At 40.5% G+C, this 14,430-nt stretch overlaps 1 protein-coding gene across 1 annotated transcript in view; it reads left to right on the top strand.

Moving 5' to 3' along the window:
• The first annotated feature begins 4,877 nt into the window (after window positions 1-4,877).
• Window positions 4,878-14,430, top strand: part of WIF1 (WNT inhibitory factor 1) — a 72,120-nt gene continuing 62,567 nt past the window's right edge. The window contains exons 1-2 of the mRNA XM_036300155.1: window positions 4,878-5,358; window positions 5,830-5,969. Coding sequence (XP_036156048.1) covers window positions 5,211-5,358; window positions 5,830-5,969 — 288 coding nt within the window. The 5' untranslated portion in view covers window positions 4,878-5,210. The remainder of the gene's footprint in view (window positions 5,359-5,829; window positions 5,970-14,430) is intronic.

Raw genomic sequence — 14,430 nt, forward strand, 5'->3', positions numbered from 1 at the left:
CACTGACCACCAGGGGGCAGCTCCTGCATTGAGCGTCTGTCCCCTGGTGGTCAGTGTGTGTCATAGTGACCAGTCATTCCTAGTCGTTCTGCTGTTACGGTCAATTTGCATATTACCCTTTTATTATATAGGATAGAGGCCTGGTGCATGGGTGGGGGCCAGCTGGTTTGCCCTGAAGGGTGTCCCGGATCAGGATGGGGGTCCCACTTGGGTGCCTGTCCAGCCTGGGTGAGGGGCTGAGGGCTGTTATCAGGCTGGCCACAGCCCCTTCAGGGTGGGGGTACCCGCTGGGATGCCTGGCCAGCCTGGGTGAGGGGATGATGGCTGTATACAGGCTGGCCAAGCCCTCCAGCTGGGACCCTTACCCCATGAGGGTGTGGCCAGCCTGGGTGAGTGGCTGGTGGCTGTTTGCAGCTGGCCACATCCCTCAGCCACCCAAGCTCCCAGTGGAGGCTGGCTAGAAGCAGGTATCTGGGATTTATTTAGCTTCTATAATTGAAATTTTGTTGCCTTTTGCGGAGGCCACAGCTGGCCAGAGCAGGCGGGAAGCTTGGCTTCCTCCATCGCCAGGGCAACCAAGCCTCCTGCTTGCTCCAGCTGCGTGGCTGCCGGCCGCCATATTGGTTGGGTTAATTTGCATATAGTCCCTCTGATTGGCTGGTGGGCGTGGCTTGGGCATAGTGAAGGTATGGTCAATTAGCATCTTTGTCTTTTATTAGTGTAGATTAAACTTCATTTTTTAGAAAAGCTTTACAGAAAAATGGCAAAGATAGTATAGAGAGTTCCCATCTACCCCATACACAGTTTTCCCTATTATTAACATTTTACATTAAGTATGGTGTATTTGTTATAACTAATCAGCCAATATTAACCCTTTGAGTGCCAACCAATATCCTAGGAACTATGCTAAAATTGCCAAGGCATTTTTGCTGATTTTACAGCAGTTTAGGAAAAAAATTATGAATCGCAAGTAAATGAAGTTACATATTCAAAAACTTAAGGAAACCTTTACTACATTGACATATTTAGCAATATCATCATCACTAATAAAAGCAGACTTAGAACTGGATGCCATTTCGAAGCTTTGATAGTGCTCCTGGCACTTTTGGCGAAATACAGGAGGAGCGCAATCGTGCTCCCCGGCACTCTAGGGGTTAATACATTATTATTAACAGTTTATTCAGATTTTTTCAGTTCTTATCTGATGTCCCTTTTCTGTTCCAGGATCCCGTCCAGGGTAGCATATTACAGTTAGTTGTCATGTGTCCTCAGGTTCCTCTTGGCTGTGACAGTTTCTCAGACTTCCCTTGTTTTTAATGACCTTGACAGTTTGGAGGATTACTCATCAGATATTTTGTAGAATGTCCCTCAATTTGGCTTTTCTGATACTTTTCTCATGATTAGACAGAGGCTATGGGTTTTCAGGAGCATGCCACAGAAGTAAAGTGCTGTTCTCATCACACCATATCAAGGGTACATACTGTCAACATAACTTATCACTGTTGGTGTTGACCTTGATCACCTAGATGAGGTAATAGCTGTCAGGTCTCTCCACTGTAAAGTTACCTCCCACCCCCTTTCCATACTGAACTCTATGAAAGGAAGTCTCTCTGCACAGCCCATACTTAAGGAGTGGGCAGTTACGCTTCACCTCCTTGAGGACAATGTCTCTCCATAAATTTGGGGGAATTCTTTTCAGCACAATCTTCCATAACCAACTCCTACCTACCTTTTTTTAGCTTCATCCAGCCACTCCCTCTTCCCCCCACTCCAGGTTCATCACACTGCAGAGTGCTACTGGCAGATCCTTGATAGTTCTATTCCCTCTCTAGTCTCTTTGTCTTTGCTATTGTCGCTCTCTGTGCATGGACAACCTTCCCTTTCTTCCCTCCCTTGCATGTTCAATTGCCCTTTAACCTTTAAGGCTGCTCAAGTACCCTGCACTCTAGGAAGTCCTCCCAGAACACAATCTGCATCAAGAGACTTTCCCCCGAGTCCCCAAATACCCTGTTTACATCTCCATCATGGTGTTCATTCCTATTGTTCATTCGTAACACTCTTGCCTGTTAGACTGAGAATCTGAAAGCAGGGGCTGTCTTTTTAGTTGCTTTTCCCTTGTGCCTATACAGGGCACACATCAGACACTTTGTTGATGTTTTTTGAATGAATTAATTAAAAAGCTTCCAGAATCCCAGATATGAGATTTCTTCTTTGAATTTCCAGTCCTCTGTCTTGTCAACAATCACCATATTCTGCCTTCCATTATGGTTACTTGGGTGCTTGTCTTACTCATTTTAACTCCAATGGTCTTCAAGGGCTGGGGTCCTATTTTGTTTTTCATGTTGTTTCATGATGCTTCTTACTGCCTTTGTCTTTCCTGTACTTTCTAGGACAGTGTCTTGCACAAAATAGGTGCTTAATAAATCTTTTTGGAATGAGTGAATGAGTTAATGAACAAATAAATAAACCTGCCTGCAAATGTAATTGATGAGAATAAGTTACACAAGGAAAGGAAGGATAATGGACTGGAAAATCAATGGTAGAATTTCCAAACTAAACAAAGTTGATTGATAATACATTGTGTCCTAGCACATTATTTCCAAATTTTTATCATGTGCAAATAGATGTTGTTGTATTTTTATGAGTGGAGAAACTTAAACACATCACTGCATTCTGAATGAAAACAAAAGCCACTTTCACAGCTCCTCAACAACAGAAAGTCAAGCCTGATTTAGCTCTTAGATGGACCTTCCCCTCAAAAGACATACTCGGTTACTTTTGAAAGTATCTGACCAGTGCCTAACATAAGTTTGAACCAAAAGGGTTCAAATCCAAGATTTTTAAAATAACCTTTTTCTCTATAATAAAATATGAGTTTTCTAATTGCTCACTGTTGGGGAGAAGTGAATAGAGACCATCCATTCTGGAAGGAAAAATAATTCTTTAGAGCAAGATATATTCCCATTATCACCAGCACCAAGCTCCGCTGCTGCAGAAGAACCCCACTTTGGGGAATTTGAATCAGGCAATTGAGTACCTCTTTTTCTCTAGCAAAAAGGACATTTCATGGATTATTTTTTAATTACTGGTGTTTGATTAGAACAACCTGTAGAGGGCGTCCTTGCACCAAGAGCCATAGGGGCTTGAGTAATACTAAGTCAAAAATTTCAATTAAAACCACACTTTCTGGAGTCAAAGAAAATGTCCATTGTTTTGTGAAACTATCTTTACCTAGGAGGCACTTGGCATTACAATGCTAAAGTGTTTTAAAGATTGCCCAATGCATATGAATACATTATATAAATGAACATTTTCTGAAATTTTTGAAAAGAGGTTAACTATTTTTATTTTAAAGGGAGAACAGTTGTGACGTTTTGGATTCAAACAGACTTAAATATTATTTACTTATCAGTATGAGGTATAGCAGTGAAGAGCATGGGCTTGGAAATCACCGTGCCTGGGATTTGAACCCTGACTCTGCCACTTACCAGCTAGGTAACCACAGTCAACTTATTGGACCTTTTTGAGCCTTGTTTCCACATCAATAAAATGGAAATAATTATAGTACCTACTTAAAAGAGTTGTGAGGATTAAGTAAGCACCTCAAATAAAAATCCTTTAAAATTAAGACACTGTAAGTTCAAATAGTCATGGGCTTATCTAAATCTCTTCAAAGATGAACAACTGTACAACTGAAAATATCTCATAACTGGAACCGCATATTCTGTTCTTTTTAGTAACTTCTCACGACCTAACATTTAATAACCTCTCATGACCTGACGTTTATTTAACTCAATGTGTGCACATGTTCAGCTTCTCCTCTGTTGTTTCTGTTTGCTTTTCCCTCTTGAACTGTCCACAAAGCACCGAAACGCCGCCCCAGCCCAGACACTCAATCCTTGGGCATTTGTCGCAGCATCTGGGTACTAAAGAACAAAGAGAAGAAAACAACCCTTTTCGGAGTCTGAAATCTTTCTTTAAAAATAAAAAATAGCCCCAACCTTTTGCTTCTGTTTTCTTTGCTCATCCGAGGGGTTGGGTAAGAGGAAAGTTAAGTCCGTCCTGCTGGGGTCGGGTGGGTGTGTGAGGCTGTAGCTCACTGCCAGTCAACTGCCCTTCCCACGGCAAGACCAGCGCCTTGGGCTTGTCCTCCAGCGCCTGTGATTTCAGGACCAGAGCACGCCTCCAAGTTTTTTTTGAAACACCAGTAAATATAAAGATATTCACAACGTTTGGGACCCCTATCCCTAGGGGGTCAGGGACTCCTGTCACCCAGAGCCCGGGGAACTCTTCCAGGCGCTGCCCGGTTAGCAGAGAGAGGGGCCTCCCTCGATGTGCAAGCACCCTCCAGGGTGTCTGACAAGTGCAGAATGAAAGCCCGCGCCCCGAGTCCAGCCCAGTGCCTGCGATCGGGGCAGCAGTGGACGCTGGAGATTCGGGTTTTAAGTGCAGGGCAACGCGCAACATGTCAGCATAGCGCGGATCCGAGAGGATGGCTTTGCCGAGAGAGAGGAATGATGGGCGGAAAGGGAGAAGTGGGAGAAAATGTGCCTTCTTTTAGCATCAGGGTAGAAATGGGACCCGCCTTCATCATCATCGCGCTCAATTAAGCCCTGAGATCTCAGCTCACTCTATTTCCCGACGCCCCTGCCTCGCCTGGCTGGAATCATAGGCGAGTGTAGTCCTCGGGGTGCCTCCCAACACCCCTTTCGCAACCACTTCCACCACGCGCCCCCTTTGCACGCGTTCCCACTGGGCCCACCGCGGGGGAAACGCAGCCGCTGGGGTCGCGCGCCGCCCCGCCCCCCGCGCGCTCCGCAGCGCCCCCCGGTGGCGGCTCGCGGGGCCTCGTCACTGCTCACACGCACCCCGCTGGCGCCCGCCCTTCCCGCTCCTCCTCTCTCGCCGTATTTAACCCTCCGACTGTGGGTCTCGCCGGGCGTGCTGGCATCCGCTGCTCTGCCAGTCTCGCGTCGCTGCTGTCCCCTCTCGCTCCTGCGCCCGCTCCTGCAGCCCGGCTCGCGCCGCTCTTGCCCGCCCTCCTCCTCCTCGCCCGGTTCTCCCAGGCTCACTCGCCCGGGGCTGGACGCCTCGCGCGCAGACGTCTACGCGGGAACAGCGGAGGGACCGCTGAACCGCCGCAGGTTGGGGTCGGTGCGGCCGGAGGAGTTTCAGCGGCGAGAGCCACCAGCGAGGAGGTCCGGACGAGCATGGCCCGAAGAAGCGCCCTTCCTGCCGCCGCGCTCGGGCTCTGGAGCATCCTCTCCTGCCTGTTGGGGCTGCGGGCGGAGGTCGGGCAGCCGCGGGAGGAGAGCCTGTACCTGTGGATCGATGCTCACCAGGCAAGAGTGCTCATAGGTAAGGCGCCAGAGCCCAGCACCTTCCTCTGCCTGGATCTTCCCTCTCTTTCCGACTCTTCCATTAATGAAGGAGAGATGCACGACTTTAGTATGTTTTTTAAACTTAATTTCCAAGGAAGGTTGCTCCCCCCTTCTAATGAGCTATTCCGTCTGAAAGCATATAAACTTCTCTCTCACGAAACTTAGGCTCACCTAACATTCGGATCTTGCTGTTGCTGGTTTCTACAATCCTCTGTTTTTAGGTGGACCCAGCATTTGTTACCACCAGTTAACACTCCTTCTCCCTGAAAGCGTGTGCCTGTTGGCATCATTCTTATCACACACACAGGAAAATGAGTCGGCACCAAGGCAGGTGCTTTGTGGAAAGCAGTGAACCATACTGATTCTTTGGTGTTCTTGCATGCAGTGCTGATTTTGATTCTTTTAAGTCCGCCTAGTTTGATAGTTTTGTTTCTTTTTCTAAAACCAGGATTTGAAGAAGATATCCTGATTGTTTCAGAGGGGAAAATGGCCCCCTTCACACATGATTTCAGAAAAGCGCAACAGAGAATGCCAGCTATTCCTGTCAATATCCACTCCATGAATTTTACCTGGCAAGCCGCAGGCCAGGTAAGTTCTGATAACCAGGAAGGGTGGAGAAAATGACCCTTTAATATTGCCACTGCTTACTGACAGGTAGAAATATATTGTATAGTGTGTAGTCTGGTATATTTTTATAATGTTTAAGAATGGTTTCTCATCTGATCTCCAAAACAAATAAAGAATTAACCCCCATTTATTTAAACACGCTACATTAATTAAGGATTCCCAAAGGAAAAGAGCAAGCAATGTGCCTAAAAACTCACTATTTTGATAAGACTCGGTGACTTCAGACTGCTGGAATATAAAGACCTCAAATACCAACATCACTTATTTCTGTGATTATTGACATTAAAATTTAACATAATATTTAAAAGGCTCTTTTCCCCCCATAGCATATACTAATCACTTATGGCATTTATACTTTACCGTCAGTTTTAAGGCCTGTACGTATTTTTGACATTGTGCACTTGAAAAAAATTGGTATGTTAAATGTTACTCACTGGAACGATGTGAATGCTATATATTTCTGGTAGAAGTTCACAGACTCAAAAAGTGTCATATAAGAACATTTGGCCCTGGCCAGTTTGGCTCACTGGATAGAGCGTTAGTCTGAAGGGTCCTGGGTTCTATTCTGGTCAAGGGCACATGCCCAGGTTGTGGGCTCGATGGGGGGGGGGGGAGGGAGGGGGTAAGGTGGGGTGCGTGCAGGAGGCAGCTGGTCATTGATTATCTCTCATCATTGGTGTTTCTATCTCTCTCTCCCTCTCCCTTCCTCTCTGAAATCAATAATATATACATATATATATATATATATATACACATATATATATATATAAACATTTGTAAAATATTGCAGATTATTGACTTTTAAGTTACCATTTAAATAATTTTATATGGAAAAGGAAAATTGCAATGTATTTTTATAAAGAAGTATTTCTTTTATTTCCTAGCACATTAGCATCTTTTATATGTTACCTTTTGTAGTTTCAGTATCACGTAAATTACCTCTAATGACAAATGGTAAGTAATAAATTCTTTTGCTCATTGGTTGGTAAAATGTGTCTAATATGAAAATCATTGTAATTGTAATTAAAATCACATTATCAGGTCTTTTTTTAAATTCTAAAATAATTAAATGGATATTTTCATGAAGAATGTGATCCAGAAAAAAACTCTTTATAAAAAAGTAACTATTTTTAAATTGAGAAACCACATTGGTTCCCCTTAATTACTTGTTATAGTATGGGCATGACCATTTTAGCTGTCTCTTTTCCTCAGATCTGTTCTCTCATTTTTCTTTTCCAAAGTAGATCAAACCTAAACCCTTTGACACTTCCATTGTTTCAACAACAACAACATAAATGAGAGAGATGTTTTGTATCCACTGAAGTTCATAGCCAGAAGGCCATTAATTCTGATACCCTCATTTTGCATTTGAGTTCAGAGGCTCTTACTGCTCTATAGAAAGATTATTGCTTTTCTTCGTACAATTCCCTCTTTATAGATACTTAATGGACAGTTAATTTTGGAATATTGTAAAACCAGTAATAAATCAATAAATGACCTTTTTATTATCATTTTGTTTCACCTGAATCTGTTTACTTGTGCTTGACTCGTATCAAATGGGGTCAGTATTAATTCTGTGTTTTTAAAAAGAACATTTTCCTTACCTATACTTTTATGATTCATAAGAACCATTAGAAAGTAGCTTGACTTAACACCCCTCCCTAGCTGAAAGGATTTGGTAACTGTTATAGAAGAAGCAGAAAATGTCAATAGCTCTTATCTATCTATTATCTACTGATTTATTTTTCATCTGAGTTTGTCTTCCAAAGAATGGAATTTGAAGCAATGGCTTAAATTTCATGTTATCTCCCCTGCTGCTTTATAGCATAGTGCGTGTTTGCAAACATTGGCACATCGTTGAGTGCAAAATGGAATACATATCAAACAATCTCAGGAAAAATTTTTTGTAGGGGATTAGAGAAGATGGTAGAACTGGCATGGAGATGAAGCTTCCAGCATCTTTCTCTCTCCTGTTTGAGTGTTGATTACCCATGTGGATTGTCTCATTATGCAGGACAATGGTAGCACCTCAATTAGATTATCTCGCTCTCTAATTAAATCATCTCCCTCTCTGTGCCAGTCTGCTCTGGATAGGCTACCATAGGTAACTATGAAATCTGGTGTCTGTTGTTCTTAGGGAGGAGGGTAGTGACGGGGTAGGATCTTTACAATGCCAAACAGCAAGATGTTTGAATATATTATTTAAATCTGATCCATTTTACTCCATAAAGTTATGTGATTCTAGCACCATAATTTTTGAAATGCGTGGAAATTTTGAAGGTGGGAAAAATAATGACTTCAATACTAATTAAATGTTTTGAAAGGCATCTCTAACTAAAGCCAAACCACATCAAAACATCTACATGGATAATGTAAAGTTCATTCCATGATCTAGTTATTTCATCCAAATAGTAGCAAACATCTAGGGATTTCAACACAAGCAAAACACATAACTGATTAATGAAAATTTAAACTTAATATGTAAGTGTTTTGGCAACATGTGAAGAAAGTTAATTTTAGTTTTGAAGACCTTGTAGAGGCAATAGGTGTTATCTACTTCCAATAAGTGATCAGTCCAATAACCCAAGGTGTCTTGGACCATTTAAAATAACATTCATGTTCTACTTCAAGCAAATACAAATAAAAATTACAGTGATATTCATTTCTCCACATCAAGTTGGTCAATTTTTTTTAGTGTTTTTAGTATGTGGAGAATTGTACATATTCATATGTGGCTGATGCGTGTTAGACCTTTTGCAGGGCAATTAGAATCTGATGGCAAACGCTTTGATCTAGATCCTTTGGGCAATTTTACTTCCAGAGGTTCATCCTAAAGATATAATCATGGATTTGAGTAAAAATTTTAGTGCAAGATTGTTCCTAATCATGCTTTTTATAAAAATTAAAAACTGGGTGGAACCTAGGAGTCCACTGATAGTAGCAGGAGAATGGATGAAGCATTAATGAGAATATTCTAGATGTCTACTCAAAGCCATGGAAAGATGTTCATGACAAATTGTCAGTAGTCCATAACAGTATATTCTGTTTGATTGCATTACAAAATATGTGGGCAGACATAGGAAAAAACATTTGATAAATGTCTGATCCTCCATGGTGTAAACATTGGTTACATCTGCATATGTTATATTTTGTTTTTTTCCACAATGAATGTGCATTGATTTAGAATTAAAAATTATATTACATGTGAGTAAAAAGGTGTGCTTTAGAGTTTAAAGTTATATGATGTTTGTCTTATAGTTTATGGATGTTTATTATCTAGTATCATTTTTACACTACACATTACAAAATGGTAAAATAAACGGTTTTCATGGCTGATCATTACTATGGATCCAAAAGAGTTCTCTAACACTTATTGGATGGTCACCAGTATCTTTTGAGATCCCCGAAAATCTGCTTTGGAAGGCTTTCCTGCCTGAAATCAAATGACCTGACCTCTTCCTCTTCCTGAAATCCTCATTTTCCATGGAAAACCCTGTCTCCACTTCATTTTCCATTTAAAATACTCATTTTCTGTCATGCCCCTTTTCAGGGCTTTTAGATGAGAGAAGAATTCCTATGAAAGAAGCTTTAGACTTAAAGGATTTTTAGTAATTAAGGAAAATACCCTTTGTTACTATATATAACTTTTAATAGTTGATATTTTTCAATGAAGCATTCCTTATTCTAACCTTTCCCTGAATTTGAGACAGAGGCCATGAGCAACCACCTTAGTTTTCTAAACTATGCACTAATTAAACATTTATTTGGAAAATAACCCCTTTCTAAACCTAATGGCTTTCAAATAAAATTTTAATGAGAAGTTTGTTAGACAAATCTGAATTCTAATATTAGGACACTGCTGCTCATTTCCATAGGAACCAGTTTAGTATAAGGCCAAGTTTTTTCCATTTATGTAGGTCATACAATAAATGTGTGTTTAATACAATCTTATAAAATTTGTAAAGATCATATAGGCTTGATTTTAATAACGCTAATATATGTATAGGCTTGATTTTTAATAACACTAATATATTCTATCACCTGCATTACAATGTTAAGGTACTATGAATCGAGAACCTAGTTAGTAGGGCATCTTTTTTAGGTTGGCTCTTTTAACAGTGGTGATGGATTTATGCTGAGCCATCTATATATGACTTTTCCAGCCTCCATTTGACCAAATGCCTGGTTTTCTGCGATGGTTGGTAAGGGCTGGGCTGAAATTGGTGTCTATGGGCTAGAAATTCTCTGGGTGAAGATAACTGGTCAATATTAACTTTAAACCTATCACTGGGATTACTAGTACGTTCTAATCACTGTATCAACAGATCCAGATCTTAGAATAAGCTTTTTAGCATGTATAGCAGTGGTTCTCAACCTGTGGGTCACGACCCCTTTGGGGGTCGAACGACCCTTTCACAGGCGTCGCCTAAGACCATCGGAAAACATATATAATTACATGTTGTTTTTGTGATTAATCACTATGCTTTAATTATGTTCAATTTGTAACAATGAAATTACATCCTGCATATCAGATATTTACATTATGATTCATAACAGTAGCAAAATTACAGTTATGAAGTAGCAACGAAAATAATTTTATGGTTGGGGGTCACCACAACATGAGAAACTGTATTAAAGGGTCGCGGCATTAGGAAGGTTGAGAACCACGAATGTATAGGGATCACAATTCTTATAACCACTAGAAATCAAGTGATATAGATTTATTTTACTCAATTTCAAGATGTTTAAAAACAAAAATGAAAAGTATTACTGTGGGTACAGGATAGGAATTGCAGAATTTTGTCTGCTGTCCTGGGGAGCTGAGAGGTCATGTGTATATTGTAGAAAAATTGGTTTTATTGGGTTAAACTGCAGAAATGTGCTTCTTTGTTTTAAGTATAACCACTGAAAATGGGAAATATTAGATATGCTAAAGATACAGTGTATCCATGAGGTATTTTCCAACATGAAAGGTTAATTATAAACTTGTTCATAACCCTTGCTAGCTCCCTATCAATGAAAAACAAAACTTCTTGAATTATTGAAAACTGCCCAAAATAATAAAAATAATTCAAAATCAAGTCTAAGAAAGCTTGAGAACTTTGCCTGGATAGTGGTGTCTTTGTGAATGATTCCTGTCAGTAACACCCAAATTCAGCTTTAAAATGAGGAAAATTCAAAAAATAAAATAAAACGAGGAAAATTCCATTGGGGAAAAAAAGAAGTCATAAACAGGCTATTTTCCTGACAACTGACCCACATTTTTTGCTGATGTTTTAAAAACTAGGATCACTCTATTGTTTCTGTAATATCAACTGGACATGTTCCTGTAATATCAACTGGATAATCCAATTCTGTTATTAAAATGCCCGTAAAGCTCCGGATAGCTTGTTTTTGCAATGTAGGGTTTGAAATGATGTAACACTGGTCCCATTAAAGTGGCTACAGTTTGCAGTCTCAAATTTCCCATTAGGCTGGTTGAGTCAAGGAGAACTGTATTAAAATACTTTTTCCTCTTCCTTTCTCCCCATGACAAAAATCAAAGAAAAACAATAGTGGATTTAAATTCAAGTACCTCCTCTCCCTCTTCAAAGAAATTGCCAACTACCCCTACACACCTCCTTTCAACTCTGAAGTTATGGTAACACTCATTATTAGCAGTATTATTTAAATCCCTTAATGTGTACTGTCCGCATTTTTTCCTAATGGAGTTATGATTGTTTTGGTAGTTACAATCCAAGTGGCTGCATACCTCTGCCCTCCTGGGGTTTGCCGTCATACCTTTGCGGTGGTTTTATATCACCAAATGGAGGAAATGCCTTGTTTGTGACCTCTGTTGCATGGTTTCAAAGTGGGAATGTGAGTATGTTTACATACTGTGGGCATGATTTTTTTTTTAAAAGAAGGTACTCATATCAAAAGCGCAACTTTAGACCTTTAATGTTTAGATTCTGCTATGCTGTGGTGTTTTGCATTGTGGTGTTGTGGACATGCCACTAGGGATCAAAGAGTAATTCTGCAGAGAGCCCATTTCATTTAGCAAAGTAGGCATGTGCCAGCCATCTGTTGTATCTGCTGATAGAAAACAGCAGTAAGTTTCTCAAACTTTTGCCAGAAAAAAAAAAAAAGACTTTATTGCTTGGAGGAGATGAGTTACAAGTTACCTTGTAAGCAACATCTGGTTTTGTAGCGATTTACATGGCATAAATGTAAACTCCACTATGTCTTGCTTACACAGTGGCGGAAAGGCGCGTAAACAGCCCCTTCCCCGTTATCCTCCTTGTTTATTCCTGACTTTACAAAGCTTGCACAAATAAAAATCTCTTAAATAGTCGTGGTAGAGCAAAAGGTATGATATTCAATAAAGCATTTTGTTTTGGATTAAATTCATTGAACTTAAATGTCCCTGATGAATAGGATGGGCGCTGTGAAGGGGAAACTTTGGGGATTAAGAGTTCAGTGAAAATGCTTCATCCTGTAGCCAGAGCTCTGTTGGACTAGGGCTTCTTTTGCTGCAGAGATTAAACCAGCTTGCCCCACTTGCCAACATGGGAGCAGTTTGGTCACATTCCCTTAGTGCAGTGGTTCTCAACCTTGGCTGCACATTAGAATTACCTGGGAATCTTTAAAAAATCCTGATTTCTGGGCCTCATCCTCCGGAAATCCTGTTTCTTTGTTACTAATGTTGTGGCCCCACCCCATAACAATGAGGCCCAGAAATCAGGATTTAAAAAAGATTCCCAGGTGATTCTAATGTGCAGCCAAGGTTGAGAACCACTGCTTTAGTGGTTTTTTTCTGTCTGCCTCAAGCACTCACTCAATCAACAAACACAGGCACTGAGTTAGTCACAGATCATACCAAGAGGGATAAACATGGCCCTTGCCCTCAGGGAGCTCATAGTCTGGGAAACAAATATTCAAAACACTCATTGAAATGAGGTTGGAAAGTATAGGATTGGCTGAGAGCACAAAGAAGGCCACTCTTTTCCCTGCTTGGGGGAGGAAGGAAGCCGGGAGCCCTTCCCTGAGCTCCCTGAGCACGTGTTGTTTGAAGTAATTCCTGAAGGTGATAAGCATTCCTCAGACCAGCAAGGGGGGCAAATGCCTTCCAAGTGAGCTCAGGATGTTCAAGTGCCTAGAGGTCTAAAAGGGGAAGGCACATTCTATCAGGGGTGGGGAACCATTTTTCTGCCAAGGGTCATTTGGATATTTATAACATCATTTTTGGGCTAGACAAAATTGTCAACTTAAAAATTAACCTGCTATATTTGGTCAACCATTTAATTAACTCACCCCCAATGCCTTGGCAGGGCCAGACCAAATGAGTTCTCAGTCCTTACGTGGCCTGTGGGTGCCACCCCTGTTCTAGGTAAGCATGAGGGGCCTCATATCTGAGAGGTAATGGAAATTCAATGAAGGGGACTTCAAGGTCAAATAATGGAGAAAGATTCTGGGAGGACAAAAAAGATAAAAACAGTTCAGGGAGGTTTCTCTCTTCTCTGCTGTGAAGAGAATAGACTCAACATTTTGCAAGTTTGTCCCAAGGATGTATTAAGTCAATCTTTGGTTTATGTATTGGGGGGAGAGTGGTTTTTCCACACCATGATTTAGCTCTTCTTTTTCATTTAACTCTGGAAGAGTTTGTGATAATTAGTACCAGCTCCAAATCAATTTTTGTAGGTGAATATGAAGGAACTATAAAAAATGCTTTTTTTTTTTAGTGCATAGGACTTTTAAAAAATCAATTTAATTTTCTAATGCAACCTAGAACTTTGAACTTAATGTAAAACAAGTAATAATAAGTTAATTTGAAAAAGAATTGAATTAGCATTTATTCTCAACTCCTATATTACTCTTTAAAATATCGTGAGAGCCCTAACCGGTTTGGCTCAGTGGATAGAGCTTTGGCCTGTGGACTCAAGGGTCCCAGGTTCGATTCCGGTCATGGGCATGTACCTTGGTTGCGGGCACATACCCAGTAGAGAGTGTGCAGGAGGCAGCTGATTGATGTTTCTCTCTCATCGATGTTTCTGACTCTCTCTATCCCTCTCCCTTCCTCTCTGTAAAAAAAAAAAATCAATAAAATATATTTAAAAAAAATTTATCATGAGAAGTATAATAAAGGTACAGAAATTACATTTGGCTGGAGATCCTTTAGTTAAAATAATGAGAGGTTGAACGCTAGAAGTGGGTTTATTTAAAACAAACCTGCTTCTTCAAGTATTCTATTTTCACTTAAAACTTATTAAAATTCAAAAGTCACAGGACAGTCTGTTCTTCCCTGTTTCTCTCAGATAGACCTACAGGTATCTAGCCTCCCAAGCTGTACGCTTTGTCTTCTTTTTAAATGATATGGACAAATATGATTAAAGACTCTTGGAAATTTTCAGGCATCTTTTGAAACCCATTCACCTGAACAAAA

Source organism: Myotis myotis, unplaced genomic scaffold (genome assembly GCF_014108235.1).
Source record: "Myotis myotis isolate mMyoMyo1 unplaced genomic scaffold, mMyoMyo1.p scaffold_m19_p_3, whole genome shotgun sequence".
NCBI lineage: Eukaryota > Metazoa > Chordata > Mammalia > Chiroptera > Vespertilionidae > Myotis > Myotis myotis.